Below are 27,792 nucleotides of genomic sequence, written 5' to 3'. Positions count from 1 at the left end.
TAGCTAGATGTAACTACTCCAAAATCAATTGCACTTATACAAACCAGCAACAAAACGAATTTAAAACATCTAGGAATAAATCTAACAAAAGATATGCACAACCTTTTGAAAAAAAAAAAAAAACTATGACTTTATTGAATGATATTAAAGAAACAAATAAATGTAGATATATGCCATGTGTAGAAAAACTCACATCCATAAAGATCTGTTCTCTCCATAAATTTATCAAGCCATTTAGGAAGATTCCAAAAAACTTAACTTAATTTAGACTTAATCTAAATCTAAAATTTAAATTTATCTAAATCTAAAATTTATATGGAAGAACAAAGTGGCTAACAATAGACAAGACTTTCCTGAGAAAACTATAAGGGGACTTGTCCTGCCAGATACCAAGATTTTTTATAAAGCTACAATAATTACACAGAGTGATACTGGTCTAACAGGTCCAAAGAACAGAAAACAAGGAACTTCCAAATAAACCCATATGTATCTGGAAACTCACTGTAAAACAGAGGTAACACTGAACGTCACTGGGGTAAGAGAGAAATATGGAGCAAATGTTGCTAGAAAATTAGCTTCTGGAGTCCTGGGTGGCTCAGTCAGTTAAGCATCCAACTCCTGATCTCAGTTCAGGTCTTGATACCAACATTGTAAGTTCAAGACCCATGCCCAGCATGGAGCCTACTTAAAAAAGAAAAGCAAAGGGATGGACGCCTGGGTGGCTCAGCAGTTGAGTGTCTTCTCAGGGCATGATCCAGGAGTTCCGGGATGGAGTCCCACATTGGGCTCCCCACCTCTCTTGGCCTATGTCTCTGCCTCTCTCTCTCTATAAATAAATAACATCTTTAAAAATAATTTAAAAACATTTTTAAAAAGGAAAAAAAAAAAACCGACCACCTTAAAATCAAATATATTTGACTACCTTAAAATTAATTAATGAAAGTAAAAACAAAAGCTATAAACTGTGGGGGGCAAAAGTCAGGACCATATTTAAAAAAAACAAACATATGAACCCTCAAGAAAAATACAAATAAAAAAAAAAAACAAAAAAAAAAAAAAAAAAAAGAAAAATACAAATAACCCAGTAGAAAAATGGCAAAATATAGACCTTCCACATAACAGGACACATGAATGGCAAATCATCATATAAAATATGTCAACTACCTTTTAAAAAAAAAAAAAAAGATTTTATTTATTTATTCATGAGCAGCACAGAGGCAGAGACATAGGCAGAGGGAGAAGCAGACTCCTCATAGGGAGCCCAATGCGGAACTCAACCCTGGAACCCTGGGATCACACCCTGAGCCCAAGACAGACAGACTCTCAACCGCTGAGCCACCCAAGTGCCCTAGGACCTGGGTTTTAAATTTTAGTTCTAATTAATTTAAATTTAGATAGCCACAGGTGGCCAAGATAGCAGAGCTCTGGAGAAACATTTGCACATAGGTAACAAAGCATGCCCTAGACCTCTGGACATCATTTGTCACAGTTCAAATATGCATCTACAAGAGAATGGACACATTTTGGTATCTCATATAAGGCACCATTATAAAACAGGGAAAATGAACTTATTACAGCTATATATACATGAATACACAAAATTGTTTCAATAACAGGAACATTTTGACTAAAAAAACCAAATTCATATATTATATACAGAATGAAATCATTTTTATAAAGTTCAAAGCCAAGCAAGCTATTATACTGTTCATGGACACCTATATAGGTAGCCAAAACCAAACCAAACACCAACAACACCACTCCCTGCTCCCCGCCCCGCCACATACACACACCCCAAAACTACTAAAAGACATGCAGAAGAATGATAAAGCAGATTTGAGAGCATGGGGAGAGGATGGCAGGGCAGGGAGAGGGAGCACAGAGGTAGGCTGTCATGTTGATCATGCCCTAGGCACATGCCAGGTATCAGACTTCCTTTCACAAGTACCAGAATCATCCGTACAACTTGAAAAATTAGACTCCAAGACCTCACTTCAAACTTAATGAACCAGAATTAGTGAGAGGCCTAGAATCCACATTAACAAACTCCCAGGTGATTCTAATAAACTCAGGTCTGGGTAGACGAAGAACTCATGCTCCAGGAGACTCATTTAGCATCTTGCCACACACACAAAAAAACAACAATAAATGATGATCTAATAAAAGGTGAGCTAAGGACTAAGGAAAGAGTTATAACATCCATTTTGCTAGCAGCTAGACGTTGCCGAGAACTGCCCATCTATAGAGCCCTTTCTTGCTGAAGTCCAGTAAAACTGACCCAGGACCAAATTCTAAGACACTGGGCCAGGTATGAAAGCTGCTGTGAAAACTTGAACAGAGGAGGCTGGATGGCTCAGTTAAGCGTCTGACTTGATTTCGGCTCAGGTCATATATCTCAGGGTTAAGAGATGGAGTCCACACTGGGCATGGAGCCTGCTTAACATTCTCTCTCTCTCTCTCTGCCTCTCCCTCTGCTCTGCCTCCACCCCCCCCCCCCAAAAAAAACTTCAAAGGAATAATTCATGGCTCAGATAGCCCTTTTCAGGTTACTGCTACTCCTCCCCTCCACTGCTAAACCATGACGACATTTTAATCTGTAAGCAATGTTCTCCGGATCATCTGCAGCAGATGGATGGTGCGCCAAACCATAAGCGTGCATCAGTGCACTCCCCTGAAAACATGTGGCTGGTTGCCAATATGCCACATTGATTTTCCTAATAGATTGCACTCAAACTTAACATTATTTCGTCCATGGTATGGTTGGTCAAACTGAAATGACCAGATTTCATCACTTTGGTGACATCTGAGGATTTAGCGAGGAGCAAACCTAAAACAGAACTTCTCAAAACCTCTAGGCACTACTGCCACCACACATCAATCAGCAAGGAGCCCAGTCAGGTCTGTGCAGCTGTCATAGCTTCCATGGTCTTGTGGGCCACAGTGCTTTGCAGCAACTGTTCTCTCTGCCAGGGATGTTCTCTTCCCCCTTGTCTGTCAAAGCCCTAGTCATCTACCTGGTCAAGATCTCACTCTAATGCCTTCCCTATCTTCCCCAAGCTGAGCTCAGAGGCCCTCTCCAGGGAATTACGGGTTTCCTCCTCCCTGCTCCCATGACACCCTACCCAAATCCTTTCACACAACTTGCTACCTCGTTTGCCTAGAAAGAGATGCTCAAATATTGACCTCCACCTCTCCTATTACTTTGCAATCTGGGACAAAGGTTCTTAGCCAATCAAATTTGTACTTTATAGACTTGTGGGAAGAGTAAGATCATTCCTGGAAAGCACGTAACACAATGCCTGCTACATGACAGGTGCCCGATGAAGAGTAGTTAGTATTATGTTGAACGAAAAATCAAAGGACAGGGCTCAAAGGCTAGAGACACCAAATCTAGAAGGGGAGAGAGAGGTAGGACTACCAAAGAAACGTCACCAAGACTGATGCTTAGGCAACTGTTTGCTCAGGCTACCATTACCGGTGGCATTTTAGAGTACAGAGTCAGAGGGAGATCCAAATTGTGTGAGAGCTGGCTGACCTCTTATGTTTCACGGCTCCTGCCAACAGCTTTGCCTGGGAGAACTTGTTCTTGGTTTCTATGGGTTTCACAGCCACTTTCTTCTCCACCTCCTTCTTATTTTCTGGAGAAATTCCAACTTTGTTGAGATTACTGTGTTGTAGGTTAAGGGTCAGACTAGGTAAAAAGAAGAGCTAGCTATAGCAGGATAATGATAAATCAAGAGAAGACAGACATATATAATCCATTAGTACTTCAGCTCTGCCGAGTAACGTTTAGCTTATTTATATTAAAAACAATGCCCTCTTCTTTTTTCTGCCAGTCATATCCCAGCTGACTTGAAGAGAAATGAAGGTAACCACAGAGGAAGAAGGCAAATCAAGCCAAATATAATACAGAGAAGCAAACTTTATTCCTCTGATTCTCTGTGAAAATCTTGAATTATGGTCAGAAAACCTTCCCAAGGATAGGGCCACACCTTGCTGGAGAAAACAAAGATCTTAAGAAACAGAAATGCCATGGGAAAATGTGGCTTCTCTGAAAATATTTAAATATTTGCTTTTTTCGCCCAAGAGTAAAATCAAGTTTTGCAGAATGTCCTATGATATATCAAGTATCAGTGGCATTCAATCTTGGACATCACAAAGACTAACTCCTCTGCTGGTATAAGATAACACCAGAAGCACAGTAAGGCTCATTATAAACCAGAGGCCATCCCCTGTCCCAAACCTATTGAAATGAGGACCTCCAGAGGCCTAGGAAACTGTTTTCAACATCATCTTCAAGGTGATTTTAATGAGAAAACCCAGTGCATATAGATCACAAGAACCAAAACACAAACAGGAGGCCTTGGTGGCACAGTCAGTTAAGCATCTGACTCTTGGTTTTAGCTCAGGTCAAGACCTTGGGGTCTCTAGATGGAGCCCCACACTGGGCTCCACGCCTGCTCTGCAAGGAGCCTGCTTGAGATTCTCCCTCCCTCTGCCCCTCCCACTCATGCTCTCTGTCTCTAAAATAAATAAATCTATCTCTAAAAAAATAAAAGCACAATCAGTTCACTTGTAAGATCACTTCTTGCAGACCTGACATCAACCTCTGGCTGTCAAAGTCTGTCACTTTCTTTTGTTCTCTCCACCAGCCCCTCCCCTTCCTCCATTTCACACTCTCACAACCCATTAGGCAACAGACAGAAGTGTTGGATGTGGTGCAATTCTTTATTCAAGAGGCAGCAGTGCCTTACTGGAAAAATAGTGACATCTAGTGACCAAGAAATCTAAGAAGCAGGTATTATCAGCCCAAAGGGCTGGGCAAGAGGGGTATATGGTCTTTGAACAATGGGGAAAACTGGGCACCAGAAATAAGGAGATTCTAATTCTGATCACTCTTCAGGCACTAAGTCTTGGTCATATAAACAGCAGTTACCTTAAATATTTGCAGTATTCAATGGGGATTATGCAAAATGCTCAGTACTATTCCGAATTTCATCAATTTAATGGTTTCAGAGTCAACATGGAAACTGATAATATGTTAACATTACATGTTTGGTTTTCCAGGAAAAAAAAAATGAAAAGAATCAGGTTTCATCTTTCTAGTACTGAAAGCCAGAAACCACAAGCATGCTGATTTTTACCTGCAACTCCATCATTAAAGGATAAGTTCTTAGAATTCTTAATATTGACAAATATTTTTTCCCAGAAATGGAAAAAAAAAGACGCATGTTTTTTATAATAGTAGGACACAAACAGAAACCAACACTTCATTTTTTATTCTTTTAAAGTGGAAAAAAAAGCCTCCAGCATTTTCTTTTTTGGGGAGGGGGGTAAAAAATTACTTTTGATCCACAGCCGAAATATAAGCCACTTTTTCCCCCTTAGGTTCCTCTCCCCCTTTAAATGCTTTAAAAATGCAAACACATCTCAGAAATTTCAAGGAATTCATCAGATGAGACATTTTTTAAATTACATAGTTTTAACATATAATATTGCTAAATGCTGGTTTAATCTGAAGAAAACAAGAGTTCTATTGTTCATATGGGCACAAATCACAGCTTATCTGCCTTCACAAGTATCACATTATAAAATGTATCATATTATAATGATCAAGCAGAGCCAAGAATCAGCTCCTGATTTAGAGCTTCAATAAACAAATGTTTAATCCTTCAGTTCCTATCTCAACACGTCTCTGGCTACTTGCATGCCAGGATTAGTGCATTATGTATCATCGGGTTGGAAGGCTTGCTTTTCTTCAGGTTTTCTAGATGGCAGGAACTTACCAAGTTTCCAACAAAAGCCAATACTCCTGGGGCCTCTCCAGTGTTGTACTGTAATGTTAGCAGGGCAGGAAAGTTTCTTTCGCCTTACTGCTGCCCTGTTCATTCTTTTCTTTGAACTGAAAACCACATTCATACCAAACCAACACTACTCCCCAGAATGCTGCTTTGGGAGACACTCTACATCTTATTTGCTAGCCTGCCAAACTAAGCACATAAAACAAGACATAATCCTAGGGATCGGTGTAATTAACGTATTTCCTGGGAGGAAAAAGTCCGGTGCCTGACAATGCAATACATATATCTGCCCATCTCTACAAACAATAATGCACGCTGTTATTCTGGAGTCACCAGGGAGGGCAGTGGCGGAAGGGAGCTCCAGAAGAGTCAGCCTCAACCCTACAGTTGGGATTGAGGTGTGATTTTCCATCAATTCCAATCATAAATGCTATACCAGAATTCCACTAGGAAAACTGGGTCTGGAAGCCACATCTTTTGCTACCAGTTCAGAGCAGGTTTTGTAGCACCATGCTGCTCCCTTATCTCAACCATTGTCAGTCACCTTAATTTAAACCAAATCCCTGGGGATCAGTCCAAATCTTCTCCTACACAGCTCTTTAAAGAAACTTACTGCATGCTCCCTGTAAAAACAAACAAAACCAACTGGCATATACATGCAGTCGCATCACCAATTGAGAGGAAAAGCTTGTTCAATCACATTAGTGAGGTTATTCAACATATAAGCCTGAAATACTTAAATAAGCCAGGAAAAAAGCTAGAGTGGCTGCATTAACCTCTCCTAGGAGTTTGTTCACATATATACTGAGAACCTACAATGTGAGGCACTAGGAAAATGAGTGGTGACCAAGTCCCTATTTTTATGCATCTTACCTTACATTCCAGCAGTAAAGAGGCAAAGAAACCAGTAAGCAAATTAAATTAAGATTTTCAGGAATGAAAGTTACTATTAAAAAGTGACATCATACATAGTGACATAGTTTGGTGAAATTTTAGATGAGATGCTTAGGGAAGGTCTCTATGAGGAAGGGAGATGTGGGCTATAAAACGCCAGCCTTATAAAAGCTGAAGGCAGAGCACTCCAGTCCAAAAAACAATACAGAGGCCTTGAAATGAAATCACAAAGCTCAGTATGAGAAGAACAAAAAGAAGGCCAGTAGGCTGGAGTATAGTAAACATGAAGGAGTTCAAGATGCAACAGGAAGGTGGGTTGGCCTATATCATGTAGGGCCTGTTAAGAATGTACACTTAAGTCTAAATGCCACAGGAAGCCACTAGTGTCTTAAATAGGAAAGTGACAGGATTCCAGGTATGTTTTCAAATGTTCCTTTTGACTCTTGTGGTAGACGCGAGCAGAAGCAGAGATCAATTGCATGGTCACAGTGGTCCCAAAAGACAGAGAAAGCTGAACTACACAGACCTGGAGAACATTCTTTTTGGAGGTAGTTTTTGGTTTGGACACCTGGGGGCAAGTTACCGAAATCAAAAAGAGCAGAAAAAGAAGACATTTGGGGGCAAGGGCAGTGTGATGAGTTGAGGGTAGGGATGTGGCACATAGAACTGAGAATTCCAACTCAGCCAAGTTCTAGGTAGGATTCAGACATGCAAGTGGAAGACAAAAAGGCAACACTGAGCTAAAGTGAAGTCATCTTTGCTGTCTTCTCTACCCTTCTGTGGTGACAGACCAGGCTACACCTCTAGGGAAGGTTTTTTTTTTTTTTTTTTTTTTTTTTTAATATTTTTTTAAATTTTATTTATTTATGATAGTCACATAGAGAGAGAGAGAGAGAGGCAGAGACACAGGCAGAGGGAGAAGCAGGCTCCATGCACCGGGAGCCCGACGTGGGATTCGATCCCGGGTCTCCAAGATCGCGCCCTGGGCCAAAGGCAGGCGCCAAACCGCTGCGCCACCCGGGGATCCCTAGGGAAGGTCTTAATAAGGACACAGGAGAGTTGCTAAACATTTCCTTTTAAAACTCAGAAGCCAATTTCTCCCCTGGATGAGTTTACTGCATTGCCCATCTGTTTTAGAGTCTAATCCCACGAGGCAAAAATACCCTGGTACTGACTATTAGGATTTAGGCCTTTAGTTAATCCTAAAGAATCTGGACTTTCAATTGCACATGCCATGTAACTGCACAAATCACTGCCGGTTTTTCAGGCATGGGAGTACCAATGTTGAAAGGGAACTCAAAGGTCACTAGGTAGGAAATCTTATTTTCTTTCGATTTGTGAAGAAACTCAAATCCATAGACATAGACAAGAAAATGGACACCATACAGATTTCTCTCAAAGTACAAAGGATATTCTATATTCCTTTAGTTCTTTCAGTTCTTCTTCTCTTCGTTGCTTTTCCAGGAGTTCCTGCTGCCGAGAAACCTCATCAAGGAAGTTCGTCTCATCTTCGTCTAAGCCTCTTACCATATTTTCTGAGGAAATAATTGAACAAGGAATACTTAGCAGGCTAAAGGGAAAAGAAAGTCAAATAAGATTTTTCCTTCTTTTTTTCTTAATAAGCAGCAGATCCTTTAGAGGATTAGAAGAATTTGTAAACACCTCGGCTTTTGGAGAGGTAACAGCATAAAATCAAGGCATTTCTCTCATTACCAGACATTAGCACAGAATTAAAATGGGTATCTTGAGCTCTAAACAAAAATGTTCATTGTGCTCTAGAAGGCAGAAGGTTGTCTCTTTCCCATCAAATGAACATCTAGGGACTAGATAAGACAGTTCCATGGCCAACTGGAAAAAGTGTTGCATGAGGCAAAGTGCATCGAAAAGGCCCTGCAGGGTATGCCAGACTGTTTTCTGAAGCTTACTGAATTTGAACTGCTCCTCATACTCCTGCTGCTTCCTGTCTTTCTGTTCCTGTAGCCTTTCATATAGAGACCGAGGGTCATAAACCTCCTCTGGACATTCTGAAAGGAAGAGGGAGGGAGAAAAAGGAAGGGGGAAGAAAAGGCACATACTTTAGAATTTTTCACATTATTTTGGAATCACAAAGGATTTCAAAGATAAAGTCAAGTCTCTGCATGATCTGAGGGCAAGGATAACACAAAAATAGTACAAAGTCCACAGTTTTGCTTTGGATCTCAGAGAGGGGCCAGCAGTTCTCAAAGGCAACTACAAATGTCAATAGGGCCCATGGCCTGAGACAGTTAACTGGATTGAGGGGCAAGCCCAACCCTACACAGCAGCCACATTCTCAGTCACTCAGATCCTGCATCCACCTATACAGATGGAACAAACTGGCAGAATGTTCTGGAAGGTAGGACAGTGGAGAGTGGACAGTGAGTACTCTGGTTCTGCTCCTGGCTACGAAGTCCTTACATAGGTTCTTACACTCCTCTGAGCCTCAGTCCCTAGCTCCAAAGTGAAGACATTAGTACCTACTCTGCAGGACTATTGGAAGATTAGGGAACATTATGTTGAATGCCAAACTATAACCCCATACATATACCTTCTGGATCTTCAGGTTTTCGAACTTTCTCCCATTCTTCTTGCCTCCTTTTACGCCGTTCATCTAGTTCTGCCTCGGACACAAACCTCTTTTTGATAACAAGATTACCATCATCCCCTCCATCCATAATGAAACAATCGGTCTACAAAAAACAAATGAAACATTTCAAGTGAGAACTGCAATTAATATTCTAAAGAGAAACAAGGAGCTATAGCTCTGTCTCACCTAGCAACAGACTACCTCAAAATTCCCTTCAACCTTGAAGAAATCTTTTGAGTTGTTTAATTTATAGATCATTGGTGAAAGCACATGATTGCATTTTTGTTAATGTATCAGGCAGTTTTATTAACATTTATGTTATTTACAAAGTCAGTGAGAGGACCTGGAATAATTCATTACATTCTGTTCCATAGTAAGTCCAACACTGCAGACACTTCTTGGTCCCTCTCTAGACAAACTGGTCTCCTGAGCATCCTATCTTTTTCCCAGATCTCATCTTCCTTTATTTCTGTGACACCTGACATTGTTTCTTCTTGAAATTCCTGTTTCAGGAACATTCCACTACCTCTATTTGCATGTTATTGTTTCCAAATATTTTCAGAATGGAGAAACTCAGGTATTCAAGGAGCCTTGGAGATGAAGTCTAGTCTGTACAAGGGATACACCTAGAGGCACACAAACCCCACACGGAGACAGTGAGACTAGAGCCCAGATCTCCCAACTTCAGGTTCAATGTCCTGTGCTCTAGCCTATGCTGAGTCCTCCATCTCTTTCCTGACCTCCCGTCCTGTGAGTTACAGATCTATGCCACTGAAGAGTCTATCTTCAATTCCTCTCTTTTCTCACTGCCACAATAACCTCAAACACTTTATGCATATCTTGATGCACAAGATTCTCAAATCTAGATACTTCTACCTGAATCTCTCTAGGAAGGGAGAAGGGAATAATGCTAGAGTGTGCACTACTCCTTTTAAGCCTTTCTTTTCTTTGCTAGTTTCTTTCCTTTTGAAGACTGTGGAATAAACTCTCTACTCAGACATGTTATATTAATCATAGAATTACATCCAAAAAGGAAACAAGAGCAGCCCGGGTGGCTCAGCAGTTTAGCGCCACCTTCAGTCCAGGGCGTGACCCTGGAGACCCGGGATTGAGTCCCAAGTAGGGCTCCCTGCATGGAGCCTGCTTCTTCCTCTGCCTGTGTCTCTGCCTTTCTCTCTGTCTCTCTCATGAATAAATAAATAAAATCTTAAAACAACAACGACAACAACAACAACCAGGAAACAGATATTCTGCACTACTAGTACATCAACTCAATGTCCATTCCAAAATGACCCCTAATAAAAAAAGTAAATCTCTATTGGGATGCCTGGGTGGTTTAGTAAGTTAAGCATCTTGACTCTTGATTTCAGCTCAGGTCATGATCTCAGGGCCATGAGATTAAGTCCTGTCGGGCTCTGCACTCTGCACAGAATCTATTTAAGATTCTCTCCCTCCCCCTCCTCCTCTCCCTCTACTTCCACCCTTCCCCCCACTGCTCCCGCTCTTGCTCTTTCTCTCCTCCCCCCAAAAAAAGTCTCTACTGACAGCACAAAAATAAAGTAGCTGCCATTTATTGAACCTCTTAGCATGCACTAAATACATTTTTATGTATATTATCTCATTATGCTCCCACTGACTCTATGAAAAATATTATCTCTCTACAGATGAAGAAATGGGAGTCTAGAGAAGTTAAACCACTTGTCTAAGATGATAAAAGGTGGTGAATGATAGAGCTGAGAATAAAATCCAGGTCTGATGTAAAAGTGTCATACTCTTATCCCTTCACCATCTCCCTCCCCAGAAACCTGGGATCCTGGTTGAAAAGAAGGACATGTCAACTTCAGCTTTCTTCCTACACCAAATTCCAGGCTGAAAATGTTCATGTAAACATTTTACTAAAGATGAAATGGAAGCTGAGAAAGCAAATCTATACATTCTGAACAAGAAAATAGTTTCAGCCCAAATTTCACTGCAGCAGTTTAGTTCAATGTTAACAACCTTAAGAGAGAATTTTGAAATCTACTAGAAAGAAAACTAAATCCATTGACAGAAGCTATTGTTCCCACCTAAAGCCCACAAGCTGAACACTTGTGATTTAGCCTCATTCAATGTCTCCAGACAGAGCCCTGTTATAGAAACAGAATTATTCCATCTCTGCTAGCCATGCCAAAAATTCCTCAACTTCTGCAGAATAACCTCTTATGAAACAAGAGCCAACATATTTTTAAATGTCTTAAATTAGGGCTCTTATGAGTGGGAGAGACATACTGGACCCTCGATGTCCCCCTTTCTTCCTCTGTTAGCTTGGCTGCAGCTCTCCTCTCTCACCCTAAATTGGCTATCTGGTTTCTTCCCCTCACCCTTATTCCTGGGAAATAATCCAGAGTGGGTCAGCTTGTGTCCCATCTAAAATGATTCTCCATCCAACATACAAATCTACCACACATACCAGAAGATTTTCACCCAATCCATATTCTAAAACTTTAATAGGGACCAATGCACTCACTCCCAGGCAGCTGACTCCCTAAGTAGATCTGACCAGTAGGATGGTTTTTCCTTAAACCGCACTGAAATTCATCTCCCTATAAGTTCCACACATAAATTCAATCCACTAAAACAAAAAAAAACAAAAAACAAAAAAAAAATCAATCCACTGGACAAAAAAGGAGCCAAGTCCTTTTTCAACATGGCAATGCTTCAACTGTTTGAGGACAACTCCCACGTTCCTCCTAATCCATCACTTTTCTGGGCCAAACAATCCCTAGTTCTTTTAATCTTATGAAATGGAGAAAATAATAGTGTCTCAAAGCAGTGAATTTATCAGATTGTGTAGGATTTAAAACTGGGAAATAAATATTAGGATATGACAATGCCCTGGCATTCCTATTAAATGCATCTCTTCATTCTCATTGTACATTTTAAAAAATGAAAGAATATGTTAATTTTGAAAAATGTTCCAATAGGCCAAAATTTTAAAAACCTAGAATCTCTCATGCTTCTATCTAAATAAGAATTCGGACTGTATGATCTACTCTTGTAATTCAAAATGAAGAAAGTAAAATCATTAATTCTCATGGCCTATTGAATTTTTGGAAAAGAACCTACCTTCACTTAACTTTAACAAAGTTCTCTGAAACTCAAGGGACAAAAAGCCTTCAAGATATATGTGTAAAAGGCTTTGAATTTGAAATATAAACTCTAGAGAAATAACAATCTTCCTAACACTTATCAATTTTGGAAAAAGACAAATTTAAGGGATTCCAAGAAATTCTTATTCTCTTTGTCATCAATCTTTTTCTCTGAAATGTTAGAATTCAATTTCTACCCAAAGGATTGAGTCTGTGCTACTAACCATCTTTCACACCACAGGGACAAGGGCAGGAATCAGAGATGGTTTCCAAAAATGAAAATAAAGAAGCACATTAAAAAAGGAAATTGATGGGGATCTCTGGGTGGCTCAGCGGTTTAGTGCCTGCCTTGGGCCCAGGGCATGATCCTGGAGTCCTAGGATCCAGTCCCGCATCAGGTTCCCTGCATGGAGCCTGCTTCTCCCTCTGCCTATGTCTCTGTCTCTCTCTGTGTCTCTCATGAATAAATAAATAAAACCTTTAAAAAAAAAAAAAAAGGAAATTGAAAGACAATGGCTTCAGAATTTGAGAGAAAGTACTGCTTTCGAAGGGCTGGTTTCCTAAAAACAGAGTTAAAATTAGTAAACACTTGTAAAAATCTACTTTTTAAAGCTAGTATTATAATCCTGATAGTCCCTCGATCTCAAAATAGATAAAACAAGCTAGATGGCCAGACCTAATTATAATGAGTTTCTGTGTTTAAAAGGGACAAGACTAGAATATAGCTGGCTCCATCCTCTCTTTCTACACTTTGCACATCTTCCATAGGTCCTCATTTCTGGGCTCTTCAACCATCATTCCCTCCTTGCCTTCTATGCCACCAGTGGCACTTCTAGCTATCTGGTCACTTTTCTATGTTAGGAGAGGTCAAAGACAGGGACAGAAATGTTCATGAACAAGTGGCATATTCCTGAGTATTCTGGATAATGTTCAGGATATTCCTTTTCCAGAAATAGTTTTTTTCAGGATTCAAAACATCTCTGACAATACACACTGCCAAGAAGCAAGTTTCATTTCACACACCTTTCACTTAACCTAATCTAATCCCCCCCACTATATAACAAGTACCTTCTGTGCTGGTCTCCTTATACAAGGCAGCACAAGTAATGATAAAGACTTTACACTGTGTCTGAAATCAAGCGACCTCAGTTCTGCCAATTACAAGTCATATGCCCTGGGCAAGTCATTTAAGTCCTCAGAATCTTGTTTCCCCCATCCACAGGTTGCTCTCACCAGTGAGGATTAAAACAGTCCTGCACAATAGAGAGCTTTTGTGAGGATAAACAAGGTAATTCATGCAAAGCACTCAGCACAGAGTTTGACACATGCTTATAAAATGCTTCAAAAGGTTTGCCATTACTACAAACCACTAAGCTAAGCCCTGGACTGGTTACAAGAGTGAGAGAAATACAGTCTGCACTCAAGGAATGGAGGGGAACCAGATCAGTGATACAAACATAGAGAGATTAGATATATATAAACCAAAGAATTATATCAAACTGAGAGAAAGTAGGGAAGATTTACATGTGTATATATAATTGGGAAATTTTGTATTTTCCCATTAGCATGGTTTTCTATTTTACTGTTTTATTAGAAGTTCAATTTAAATAAACTGGACATTGTGCTGAATGCTAAACTCTATATCCAGCACTGTGCCAGATTACATGGGGTACATAAAGGAAATAAACTTTAAAAGAAGGAGTACTCTTAAACTAATTAATACCAGATAATAGTGTATATATCATGAATTACCAAAGTGAATAGTACAGGTAAGAGACAATGGAGTGCATAAATATGGGTCAATCCTGTTTCCTGGCTGAAAACCCAGATGTGAACCTAAACTTCTTCTCCTTCAATTTCCTACATCTCACCAGTCACCAAGTTCTGGTATTAGTACTTCGTAAGGTTTATTTCTTTTTAATCCATCCTCCTTTTTTTTTTAAGAAAAGAATCCTTTTCGGGACACCTGGGTAGCTCAATGGTTGAACGTCTGCCTCCGCCTCAGGTGTGATCCCGGGTTTCAGGGATGAGTCCGGCATGCATTCCCTACAGGGAGCCTGCTTCTCCCTCTGCCTATGTCTCTGCCTCTCTCATAAATAAACAGAAATAAAAATCTTTAAAAAAGAAAAGAATCCTTTCCTTTCTAATCTCTTTTCAGGCACCTTATCCAGCAAGGACTACTGGAATAGCCTGCCATTAGCCTCCCTGTTTCTACTCTCACCCCTACTGGAGCAATCTGTAACTTGATTGCAGCACTTACCCATTGTGTTTTATCATTTGTTCCAACTGTTCCAACGGCCCTTTGTATTCACAGTGCTTATTAGCAGTGTCTGGCATATATTAGGCAGATAATAAATGCTTATTGAATAAACAACCATGAAGAGGATTTGAAGAATTGAAGCAGGGAAGAATGATCTCACATGAATATTATGAGGTATTATCCAATGTAAAGTTACAGAAAATGGTAGACATTACGTATTTGCTCAAGCTTCTATGTTCCGTAGGGAATTCTATTTAAACACGACAAAAACTGTGCAGTTGGAAACACAGGACCAAAAATTAAGTCACTTTCCCTTATTATATAATTGATGTCTTCCTCAAGAATAACTCACTACTTTCCTTTAATTTCAACTGACTAAAACATGCTCTGTTGCACTGAGGAATCAGTGTTGCCCACACAAAGCATTTTTCTTTCAAGAGCTTAATTTTCATTGGTTGTTTATTATCCAAAAGAGAGGTGATGAGTACCTGCAGCTCATTTACCTCCTTCTGGAAGCAGGAAAAAACTGAAAATTAAACTTTATTTCTAATTCCTACCACCCACCTAAATTTTCACAAGTCTCTAATTTTCTCCCTTCATTTGCTAGAAAAATTAAAAACAAAACACAAAGTCCAGGGGTCTGGGATGGTACCATAAAGAGTCATGTAGAAATGAAAAGAGGATTTATGTTGGGAATATTAATTTTGTTTAGTGTGCTTAATTGTAAAAAGAATACACGCTGTCAATTTTCATTTACTCACACAGCTTTTTTATTTCCAAGGTGATTCAAGTTTAATTATCAAACTAAACATTACACTATTTTAAAAAGGATTATTTAAGTTCCTCAATTAGGGAATTCATGGAAAACCAAAACCATACCAAGATCACTTTGTCCAAACTTAAAAGTTTCAAACCAACACAAATAAAGAACATAGTTTTCAAATTTGCTTAACAGCCAAAAAAACAAAGTTCTTATATTTCAAGCCAAAGTAACTGTTAAACACTGCACTCCTGTGTTTGTACTGGAGACTGTGGTATTTAATTTCCAGGTTGGTGGGACAAAATGGGCTGTCTTATACCGCATGCCATATAAAATAGAAAACTTACATTGCTCCGCCCAAACTAATTGCTATTGCAGACTTGAAAAGTTATTCCATTTAGCTAGTGCCATGATACAAGTTAATGATATCTGGTTTCCCATGCAATTGAATTCTGTGATGGCAGACTACTTAAGTGTTTACATCACCAGCCGCTACCCCCTCCTAATTCTAGCATTAGATAGACTGCAGTATAAAAATACACCAAGGGGAATCAGATTTCTGTGTTATGGTGTTCTAAGCCTTCTCTTTGGGTAGCAAAACAACAGGCCAATCCACTTTCCTTTTGTCAGTAAATATACTTAAGTACTGCTCTTCCAACATTTTTACCCTGATATTTAAATCACATGGGACTTCAAAATACAGGACGGCAATTAAGAGGAATCTGCCATCTGGCAAACTCTACTATATTCCAGACAGGTAGCTTTCTGGCCAGAAGTCACTTCTACCAAGCCACGGGAATGCAAATCAAGAGGACTTTCTCTATAGATTTTAAAACTTCAGGGCAAAAAAAAAAAAAAAAAAAAAAAAAAAAAAATAAAACTTCAGGGCATGACAACTACTAACAAAGACTACTACTAGTACTTATTACTAGACAAAGTAATCCTCAATCTAACACTCAGGCTTATTTAACATACTCCAGTAGCAAAGGAGAGTAAAAGAATCTAAACACCAGCGGACAGCATAAGCAATTTCATTCATATTTAAAATGTTTATCATAAAGAGCAATTTGTAGTAATCTTCTGGTTGTCCAAGCAATCTAAAAAAACACATGCAATAAAAAAAAATTGGGGGGGGGGGGATCCCTGGGTGGCTCAGCGGTTTGGCGCCTGCCTTTGGCCCAGGGCGTGATCCTGGAGTCCCGGGATCGAGTCCCGCATGGGGCTCCCGGCATGGAGCCTACTTCTCTCTCTCTCTCTCCCTCCCTCCCTGTGTGTGTCTATCATAAATAAATAAATCTTTAAAAAAAATTTTTTTAAAGCAAACCTATATATACATTTAGCTTTCCAGAGCACAAGAACAGTCTTATCGTTTGTGCTTATATCCTGAATTCATCTTTATGCACTGGAAGAAAATGAGAACTTAAAATACTGATCCCCTTGCCTGATTCTCAGTTCTCCAATTCATGTGTGCCTCTCATTGTAGAAGCATTTCCCTCACTATGTATGATTCTAATATTAGTCGTATTAAAAAAAAAAAAAAAAAACATTATGACTCCTAAACGCAAACCAGCTGCTTCACCTGAGGCTCAAAGGAAGAAAAACAGCATCTGTTTCAAAGCTGGAAGAAAACCTGGGCATGTTGGAATTTTGCTGTGCTGGTATACCTACATCCAATATGATGCCTCCCTAGAAGATTTTCGAAGGCAGCTTTGATTATACAGTTTCACCATCTGGGCTGGCTTTGGAACCTAGCCCACACACTAAATTATACTCCCCCCACACCTTCATCCCACTAGGTTTTGTGTAACTCCTAAGACCGAACTTAAGGGGGAAAAAAGGGTTTGCAGTACACAAACCACACGAGGCCAACTAACTCATTCAGTTGTATTGTGGAAGTAAATTTTACAGGGGATCTATTATGTACAAGGCAGAGTGCTAGGTGCTCAACTGGCACTCCACTTTTTAGCAAATGAGGAACTTGCATTCAGGAAAAGAGATAAGGTTGGCACATAAGCAATTTTAGGAAAAGAAGAAGGAAGTTAAATGCTATAATAAAGAAGCAAAGCACTGAGGGGTTCACAAAAGGAAGACTAGAAAAAAGCATTAGGGAAGCTTACCACTGACAGTGGCTGTGACACTGCAGAGGGAACAGTGGCGGAATTTTTAGGTATACAGAGAAAAATGATCTTTAACTCAAAATTCCCTGAAATCACGAATTTGCATTCCAAAATAAAAATGAAAGGGGGCTAGGGCAACTGGGTGGCTCAGTCGGTTAAGCATCCAACTCTTGGGGTGCCTGGGTGGCTCAGTCAGCTGGGCATCTCCCTTCCGCCTAGGTCATGATGCCAGGTCCTGGGATCAAGCCCCATGTTGGGCTCCCTGCCCAGCGGGAAGCCTGCTTCTCCCTTTCCCTGCTGCTCCCCCTGCTTGTGCTCACTCTCCCTCTCTCTCGATGTGTCAAATAAATAAATCTTTAAAAACAAACAAAAAAACATCTGACTTGATTTTGGCTCAGGTGGTGATCTCAGGGTTGTAGGATGGAGCCTGCTTAAGATTCTCTCTCTCCCCCTTGGCTACTCCCTACCTCCCTTCTAAAAAAGAAAAAAAAAATTTTAAAGACAAATTAAAAGAGAAATAAAAGAAAAAAAGCAAGCAGGCATTAATTTCCAGAAATAGAGGCCTAGGAAGTTGAGACCAATCTTCTACCTCTATGATAGAACAAAAACAATGGAAGAAATTTTTAAAATAATTCTCAGGGCAGCCCGGGTGGCTCAGCGGTTTAGTGCCGCCTTCCGCCCAGGGCATGATCTTGGAGACCGGGGATCAAGTCCCAGATCCCACATCCGGCTCCCTGCAGGGAGCCTCTTCTCCCTCTGCCTGTGTCTCTGCCCGCACCCCCCTCCTCCGTCTCTCATGAATAAATAAATTAAAATCTAAAAAAATAAAATAATTCTTAAACAGAAAAGCTAACAAGATAGTAAAAAATTTGGCCAAAACCCAAGAAAAGGTGATACCAGAAATTAAGCCCAATATTCAAACTGGTTTTTCTACTGAAGATTTCTATGACCATGAAAACTGCTGTTCTGATAACCTTATGAAGTAATGGAAACAAAAGTCAAAGCCAGGAATCCACAGATTATAGTCTGACAACCACCTCCTTCTCCATCTGAACCTCATACCCCCCAAAGAACTCAAGGTAAAGGTGAAGTGGAAAGAAAAACTGCAGGAATAATGAGCAAAAGAAATAAACCCAAAAGGGGACACCTGGGTGGCTCAGCGGTTGAGCCTCTGCCTTCGGCTCAGGTTGTGATCCTGGGGTCCTGGGATCGAGTCCCGCATCAGGTTCCCTGTAAGGGGCCCACTTCTCCCTATGCCTATGTCTCTGCCTCTCTCTGTCTCTCTCATGAATAAATAAATATTTAAAGTAAATAAATAAACAAACCCAAAGGGAATTCACAGAGTGGGATTAACACACATACATCATAAAAAAAATGCTTACTGTGTTTAAAGAAATAAAAACTGAGCCTCAAAATTAACAGCAGAGAATAAGAAACTGTAAAGCAATGAATGGCATGGCATATTTGAAAAAGGACCAAACAGAACCTCAGGAACCAAAAAAAAGCAATAACTGAATTTAAGTTTTCAGTGCAAGGGTATCGTAACAGATTAGAAATAATATGAGAATGAAGAAGAAATTATGCAGGATGTAGTATGGAAAAATAAAAAGAGAGTAAGAGACATACATTAGAGTGAAAAGGTCTGTGTTTAATTAGCAAAGGCAACAAACAATGGGGCTTATGCAATATACGATCATAAATTCAAGAATTTTACACAAGTAATGAAAGACACTAATCCACAAATTGAAAGTCTGATAAACACCAAATACAACAAAAACACATTCACAGTTGGATATATCATGAAAATGCAGAAAACCAAAAACAAAGAACTATCTTTAAAACACATACCACAATAAAGAATGAAACTGACCATATTTAAGAATTGAAGACAAAGAATTTTCAAAAGGTGATCAAGAGGGAGCACAATGAAGCTGTTTGATTCAGCTGCCTCAAAGGTATAATTACAGTATGGTTGAGCCTCTGGTGGAACCACACACTTCAATAACCTCACTTACCAGCAATGCAGTTTTCAGTATGAGGTAGCAGCTTAACTCTAACCAAACATCAAGACTCTTAGAAGGTGAAAGGAAAGGCTGCTAACCACGTAAATGGTCTTGACGTTGTTCTTCCTGGTTGTAAGGGATTAAGGCACCAACACGTCAGCTGAGAAAAATAAGTGGCCAGCCTCTGCTTTCAGACTCCTAGAAATTGCTAACAGCTCCTCTCATGCTCTAGTTGAAAGACTGTGAAAGCTGCCTTTATCTCAGCTCAATTCCTTGTATCAAAAAGGAGTATAAACACTAATTCCTTTCAAGGACTTCAGAAGCAGTGCCCTCCAAACCATTTTATGGGGTCCCTGTTAACTCATCAATAAGCCAAACAGCTGAAGATGAACAGCTCTTACTTCACAGCTGATACACAACAGGTCACTGGAATTTCTGACCACCAGGCGCAAACGCGCTGGCTTCCCTGGGTCCCAACTCCAGACCTACTCAGTCAGATTATCTGGGGGGTAGGGTCAGAGAATCTGTATTTAAATGGACGTCAGAAGACCGTATTTTCTACTAGGCTAAGAACCACTGCTCTTAGTAGGTGTCCACCTTCACACCTGTGTGCACAGACATTCACGTGGGCAACTTTCAAACAAGATCATTCCACCCATGGTCTTAGTTTCCTAAGCTGTTTATTTTGTTGTTTTTTTTTGGGGGGGGGGAGGGTTGGTTTTGGGTTTTGTTTTTTGGGGTTTTATTTTTGTTTTTTCCAAAACGAGCACGCTGGTTTGTTATCTATTAGAAGAAATTGCACTGAGCACAGCAAACGGTACATGGTACATAAGAAATGCGTTTCCCATCCTACACTTGCGTTCTGGGATTCAACCATTTCCATCCAGGGACTCCCACATTTCCTGAGGAGCCCGGCCCGCACCTGGAGCCTGGGGGGTGGCCCCACTTAGCAGAAACGGTGGAAGAGAGCCAGGAAGAGGCCCGAAGTCCCGAGACCGCTGGAAGGGGTCGGGATGCTGCCCCACATCCCGCTTGGGATGCCCTACCGCAGGCTCCCTCGGCTGCCCCCTGGCTGGGCCCCAGCAAGCCCCTGACCCCAGTGACTCAGAAGACTGGGCGAGGGCGCAGACTGAGGGCGGGCCTGGCCCTGTACCTCACACCAGTCGTAGCCCCCCGTGTCCTCGGGGAAGAAGCTGGAGCCCGGGTCTCTCCGCCAGACCAGGGCCCAGGCCGCACTCACCTACCAGCGTGCGGGAGGCGAGACCCCCTCACCTCGGCGGCGCCCACCCCAAACCGCCACCGCTAAGGCCACTCGTTCTTTGGGGGGGGGGGGGAGAAAAAGAAAGAAGGAAAAAAGAAAAGAAAGAAAACAGCCTTTGCTTTTGTATTCCTTTTGACCCTTCAGGGCTTCCTCTTCCTCACCGCCACAACAAAGTTCCGCCCCGCTTCCGGCGGCGTAACCCAATCCGCACCTCTCTTTCTTCCCAGGGGACAGATGGAAATCCGGTGTCCCGAAGGCTAGGCGGAGAGACTTGATTGGGCCATTCCCACTTCAGCAAGAGGATTGGCCAGTTCGCGCTTGGGGGGCGGGCCGGAGCGTGTGATCACGTGGCACCGTTCCTGAGAGACGATTGGCTTCCAGGGAGAGGGCTTGCCACCGAGGAAGGGGCGTTTCCTAGGGGACCGAGGGAGGGCAGGGGCGGTGCGAAGCGGGGGTGGGCCCAGCGCGTAATGGCAGCGCCGTGGCCTCGCGTCCATCTTTACCGCTCTCTCGGACCTGTCACAAAGGAGTCGCGCCGCTGCCGCCGCCGCCCCCTCCCTCGGGTGGGCCCGGGAGCTGGAGAAGTCAGTGCCACAGCCCGGCCGCGCTGCTCTGGGAAACCAGTGGGGACGCGGAGCGGGGGGCAGTCCGAGGGCTGGGGACGTCGGTGAGGGAGGGGAACAGCCGCCCGAGTCTGCGCTGGGGAGACCCGACGGGGGCCAGGGCAGGTTCTGTGAGGGCCCGGGAGGGAGTGGCGTTGGGCAGAGCCCAGGAAACAGCCCGAGGTCCTCCACTGAGGCCGCGCCGAGGGCGCCTGAGGAGGCACCTGGAAGAGGGTGTTCCCCCTCCAGGGGGCTCGTGGCCGGAGGCGGAGGCTGTTGAGGGTCGCCCTTCCGAGGAGGCCGCGGCTAAAGGGGCCCAGGTGAGAGGCAGGTAGCTCTGGGGAGGCTCCGGATACTAGGGGTGCTCCTCAGGAGCGTCCTGGACGGAAGGGGTAGCCGGAGGAGGCTTGGGGAGGGGTTTCTTTTGTGGAGTTTAAGGTTGGGGCGGCACGGACGGGAGTCGGACCTTGCCCGGGAGACGCAGAAATGCCTTGGGGTGGAGGGGCCCCGCGGGGAGAGGGACCGGGAGCGGGGCCAGAGCGAGCGGATTCTCTTACTCGGGAGGCCCGATGTGAAGAAGGGGAAGGGCCCTGGGACGAGGCGGTGGCTGAGCGGTTCCGGAAAGCCGGGCGGGGAATGGGGAGGGGGCAGCGGCAAGGGCAGGGCGGTGGGGACGCGGGTCCGTCCCGTCGCAGCGGCACCCTCGGGTGCCTCTAGACAGGCTTCGGTTCCTACCTGGCGCCTCGGCGTCCCTGTCTCGGAGGAGGCAGAGCGAGGCTCTCGGAGAGGGTTCGCCGAGCCGGTGCAGTTGCAGTCTGCGGAGCCGTCCGAATGGGGCTGCTCCCCCTGGAGTGCTGTACTTTGAACTTTCCGAGGTTGGAAGTGTCTTGTGCGTGTTAGTGACTCGGTCGAGCCCCACAGTGGCCCAGGCCCCTCGCCTGCCGCGGGCGGGATCTTAGGAGAGCAGATTGGTCTCTTGCGCCCCTTCTGTAAAACGGCACGGTGTGTGGAGAGACCTGACGAGCTACAAGCCGTGTGAAAGCGGAGGACTGCGACTCTGCCACCACAGGGGGTGAGGAATGGACGTGAAGGCACTTCCCGAACTGTAAAGCAGTATGTAGGTGTAGGGGATTAGCATTAATACAGTTGCTGATCACCTATGGTGCTGGGAGCCATGTTGTACTGGGAACCTCCAGGTTCGGGCCTTTCTAGGTCACACCAGGATCTAAACCCCTGCTTCAGATGGGAGGGCAGGGGTTTCCGGTTTTTTGCTCCCGGACTTTTAATTGACTTTGAACTTCTGATGGTGCTGGCAGGAGGTAGCCCTATAATATGATCTTTTCCTCCAGAAAGTTTTTCTCTGACGGCTGAAATTTGATCTCAGAATTATGAACCACCACCGCCCCCCCCCCTCCCTTTTCCCTTGTGTGTGTGTGTGTGTGTGTGTGTGTGTGTGTATTCGTGACCTTTGGGTATCTACATGTAGTGAATATCGTCCTTCTCCTCAGTTGTGATTTTGTAGATGAGACCTTTTTATTTTTTTTCCCGTGACTATTATGCCTTTCTGTGTTCTATGGTGACTTCAAACGACGGATTATGAGGCACGTTACCAATTGATCTTAAATTTCTCTTCCACAGTGGTTCTCTTTAATTTCTCACCATATATATAATTTGCATTTCCTGGAATGACATCTTGCTTTGTAGCTCCCCCTATGAGGTTATGATACTTGTGTCCATGTATGACATGTTCCTAACGTTTGGTTACTGGCATTTGCTAGAGCTGATTGTCCAAATGTTGGGTGATTTGTGATTTTTCAAGTTTGGTTTTTCGGTGATTATTTTTGTTCTTTGGGTTTCTTTCTTTACAAAAAGCTGGCTTGCATTTCCTGTTTTTCTAATTTTGTATTCCATGGGTCGTAAAGAAAAAAAAAAAAAAACTGGTGATTTTATGAACTCCTGATTTCCCAGGATACATGCTGTCCTGACCTACTGCTTAATGCCTCTGTCCTGCTTTTGCTGTTTTCACAAACCCTTCATTATTTCTGTACTCCATGATTATTTTTAAGTTATTAATTAGGAAGTGTTCCAGCATACTCTGTGTGGACTTTTTCTGATTTGTCAACAAAATGACTTTTCCCTTAGTGAATTGGCCAAGAATCAAGAGGAAATAAAAAGCATAGCATTGTGTGTAAAAGTTTATTATTCTGTAGTGAATAGGGAAACACAACAACTCTACAGTATGTTTTGGCAAGAGAATAACAAATTGTTGTGTGTTCCTAAAATGCATTTACAACAGTCTGTTTCTACTCGTGAGTTTAAGTCCGTCTGTCAATTATTACAAAAATTATGGGAAGTAATTTTTTTAATGAAGTGAGAAGTCACTTTGCATCCTTTAAAATACAACTCACCTTGATACTCTAATATCTATACAGTTTGAGAAATTATTAGGAATTCCTAAGGAGGGTAATGACTATTACTGGTTTAAATTGGAAGTGTTCCGCTTTGTGGTCGGATATTGAAAAGTAGGTGTGATAGTCACAAGGCTGAAAAGTGAATGGAAAATCATTAGGCGCCACGGATGGGAACCACAATGGGACCAGCACTCTATTTCAAAGAGTTACTTTGGGGTAGTAAACTATCAGTTCAGCTTCTCTTCAAATATTTGGCATTCTTTCATTTACCATTGAGTGTGGATAGTTTTTTCCTGTGTACAATTTAGAAAATTGAAACAGAACAGTCAGGAAATAGTGAATGTTAAGTCTTAGCCACAATGGTTAGAAGGAGACTTTCACAATTTTAGAAGTGTAAAAGAATGAATATTTTCCCTTTGGTTTATCTATTTAATAAGTAAGCTTTTGAAATATGATTAGGAAAAAAGGTACATATTGTTAAATTTTACTGTGTCCATTTCAAAAGAGTGCTTGCTGATTAAATATGTAAAAGCGTATTTAACTATAGATAACTGTATATAATTGTGTGATATATACAAGGCTAAATGAGGCAAACATTTTACAAATAGAGGCTGGCTGTTAGAGAATATCCTCCTTTCTCCCTTTCAGGGCTTTTGAAAATGAAGAATGCATTGGAAAAAGCAAAGAATTGGTGCATATTTTAAGTTTGCTAATGAATGAACCCTGCATGTAGCTTTCTTGCTGCTTGAAATTATAATTTCCTGGCATAATTTCATGGATCTTACGCACATCAAATAGAAGGTTTGAAATACCTTACTTGGCAAGTTTATTATTACCTCAGTTTAATGTTTCAGAGTTGAGTTTTTTCTTACCCCTTCTAGCTCCTGAAGAGTTAAGTTTCCTCTCCTGGGCTCCCTAATGCAGTGACTCTCCAAGTATGGCTCCCACTCCACCCTTCTTTGTGAGAAGTACAGCTTCTTTTTTCAGTTCTTATTGCTTCATAGTTGTTCATACTTACATATGCCTCAGGGCTACTTATTAATAACCTGCCAAGTGAATTGTTAAGAATTACTGAAACATGGTATTCATAAACCAAAACTAGTGTAACATTAGAGTTTACTGTTGTCTCCCAGAGTCTGTCCTGGGAAACTTGGCACCAGTACAGAGCTTCTTACATGTCATATGCAGAATTGGGGTTCCTGCCATATTTCAGGAAGGATGCTTATTTAGGATCATCCTCAGTATTGTCTCAAATGGATCTTAGTTTCCCATTGTGCTTCCTCTCCCGCATCCCCCTTGAAGTTGCTATTAGCTTCATCTTTATCAGTTTAGTTTTTGGGCTTTTGGTTAACCTTTCACTGTGCAGTCAGGAATATTTGCACCAATGATGTTTTGGCTTATAATTTAAGACATGAGTGTATAGCAGCACAGACATAAATCTTCCATTACCCTTTTGCTAACGCTGGTGTATATAGTCACCTAAAAACATGCTTGTAAGAGATACTTGAAAGTCACTTAAGTTTCTTTTCCACTGGAAAAATGGTAGAGGGAGAGGCCTCCACCTAGTGGACCTGATGCTTTACCCATAGGCTTCTATGGCATGTACTGCATTATGGATCGGGCACTCAGTATGTTGCCTGTTGCTGTCCTTCCCTTTGTGAAGAGCATGAGGGACCACTTTTCATCTTTGCTTGGTGCCTGGCATAAGCATTGGATTTATATTTATTGAATGACGTTGTTTGAGTTTTTCAAAGTGATAACTCCTTTGGAAACACTCGATTTTTACCGATTTTAGAATAAATTCACTTAAAATACTTATTGACTGCCTGTTAGTTTCTAATAGGTATCCAGTTGAGTGTGCAATGGAGTGTTTTCAGATACTGCTTTAAGTAGATCTCTTTAAGAAAAGTGTTGCTATTCATGCTGTTGACGCATTTTGTTTTCTTAATAGCAAAGAGTTCTCTGTGGTAGTAAAGTCCTTTCCCCTCCATTTGTGGATCATGTATGTCTTTGAATAACAGATCTTTATGATTTCCTGTTATCTGGCTTCCTAGGGGGGAGAATCGCAAATAATGTAGACTCCTACATTTGTTTTTGTTTTTGTTTTTTCCTCTGTACTGTAGCCATCATTGGCTCTTACCTCAATTCTTTCATAGTATTTCCTTTCTGGGTTCAAGGCAAATTTTTCAGTCTTTGAGACCAGGCAAGTATTAGTTACTTTTCCTTTTTTTACTATTATTTGCTTCTGGAAATTCCTTACTCTATCCCAGCCCTAAATTTTGTTACATTTTTTTGAATGCTAAAAGGATTTGTCTTTTATCCTTTGTACCGTTTCAGGTCAGGGCTATATTCTGTAATTTGTTTTGCTAAAAAAAAAAAAAAATGTATATATATAAAATAAAATTCACCTGACCACAGACAACACTGCTACTGAGTTAAAAAGCCCTTAACATTATAGGAGAAGCTTTTTCCAGATAACCCTTCTGTACCAGCTCAACCATGAAAATTAACTGCATTCCCTCCAAAGATGTACTTCCTTTCTTTTTTCTTTTTTCTTTTTTCTTTTTTTTCTTTTTTAAGATTTTATTTATTTGAGAGAGAGAGAGAGAGAGCAAGAGCCAGCATGGAGGAAGGGGGGTTGCCGAGGGAAAAGCAGGTTCCCCACTGAGCAAGGGAGCCAGATCTCAGGACCCTGTTTGATCATGACCTGAGCTAAAGACAAATGCTTAACTGACTGAGCCACCCAGGGGCCCCAAAGAGGTACTTTAACTTCTGCACATAGCAGAAAGATCAGAATCACACAGTGCTTTTCTCAGACAACATGAAGGTTAGTTACAATCCCAGGGATAATAGTACCCTGTGTGGCTTAGACCTCAAGTAGCTTTGCCACTGCAGATAGTTTTGTACACCTAGGTGACATGGTAAAATATCTTATTATCAGAGCTGCTATTCTATTTGGGGGAAAAGTGAAATTCCAACAAAATATTTCACAATCTTCCCCCTGTTCCTCACCCCCACCCTCCCCTGCCTGCTAGAAAATATCAGATGCCTTAGAGTCTAAAGACAAAAACACACTTGTTAAAATGTCTTCAGGTGGTTTCTGTTTCAACTCAAGAGTATACCGTTGACATATAATATACTTTTCTTATCCACTTATTGTGCTAACAATCAATCTTAACCTCCCAAGTTTTCCTCATTTAAACACAATCTTCAGCAAAAAAAAAAATGGTGATCTTTGGTGTGTCCTATAGAATATTTTAAAAGGAAATATGTTTTATGGGTAAGACTTACCTTTTTTTTTTTTTAAAAGATTTTATTGTGCAGAGACACAGGCAGAGGGAGAAGCAAGCTCCATGCAAGGAGCACGAGGTGGGACTCGATCCCGGGTCTCCTGGATCACGCCCCAGGCTGCAGGCGGCACTAAACCGCTGCGCCACTGGGCTGCCCATGAATTACCTTGATAAGGTTTGAGTTACATGGATGTATGCATTAGACAAAATTTGGCACATATATGCTTAAGATTATATATTTCATTATATGTAAATTTAACCTCTAAAAACATATTGAGGGATGCCTGGGTGGCTCAGTGGTTGAGCATCTGCCTTCAGCTCAGGGCACGATCCCAGGATTCTGGGATCCAGTCCCACATCGGGCTCCCTGCCGGGTGCCCGCTTCTCCCTCTGCCTATGTCTCTGCCTCTCTCTCTGTGTCTCTCAATAATAAATAAATAAAATCTTAAAAAAAAAAGAGAAACAAAGCATATTGAAGTCCAGTTTGTGATATGCACGGTGAATGATTTAGGGGACAGTATACTGATGTCTGTAATTTACTTTGAAACGTATCAAAACCAATTAGATGGACTGATGATGGATAGAGATGGATGGATGTGTGATAAAGCAAGTAGAGTAAAATGTTATTGTTAGAATGTAGATGGTGGGTATCTAGGTGTT

General features: G+C 41.6%; 2 protein-coding genes across 11 annotated transcripts in view; one reads left to right on the top strand and one right to left on the bottom strand.

Moving 5' to 3' along the window:
• Positions 1–22,321, bottom strand: part of PSME3IP1 (proteasome activator subunit 3 interacting protein 1) — a 35,135-nt gene extending 12,814 nt beyond the window's left edge. The window contains exons 1-5 of one of the 6 annotated variants that reach the window (XM_077898347.1): positions 22,167–22,321; positions 9,262–9,403; positions 8,621–8,719; positions 8,109–8,230; positions 3,536–3,669 (exon numbers count right to left, since the gene is read on the bottom strand). In XM_077898347.1, the coding sequence (XP_077754473.1) occupies positions 3,536–3,669; positions 8,109–8,230; positions 8,621–8,719; positions 9,262–9,388 (482 nt within the window). In that variant the 5' untranslated portion in view covers positions 9,389–9,403; positions 22,167–22,321. The other 5 variants (XM_077898343.1, XM_077898342.1, XM_077898341.1 and 2 more) reach the window with 5 other exon arrangements.
• Positions 21,254–27,792, top strand: part of RSPRY1 (ring finger and SPRY domain containing 1) — a 46,646-nt gene continuing 40,107 nt past the window's right edge. The window contains exons 1-2 of one of the 5 annotated variants that reach the window (XM_077898336.1): positions 21,515–21,751; positions 24,491–24,643. The gene's annotated coding sequence lies outside the window, so the exon portion shown is untranslated. The other 4 variants (XM_077898330.1, XM_077898335.1, XM_077898331.1 and 1 more) reach the window with 4 other exon arrangements.

Source organism: Canis aureus, chromosome 5 (assembly GCF_053574225.1).
Source record: "Canis aureus isolate CA01 chromosome 5, VMU_Caureus_v.1.0, whole genome shotgun sequence".
NCBI classification, from domain to species: Eukaryota; Metazoa; Chordata; class Mammalia; order Carnivora; family Canidae; genus Canis; species Canis aureus.
The sequence above is the reverse complement of the archived record's forward strand: the minus strand, read 5'-3'. Positions and strand labels throughout refer to the sequence as shown.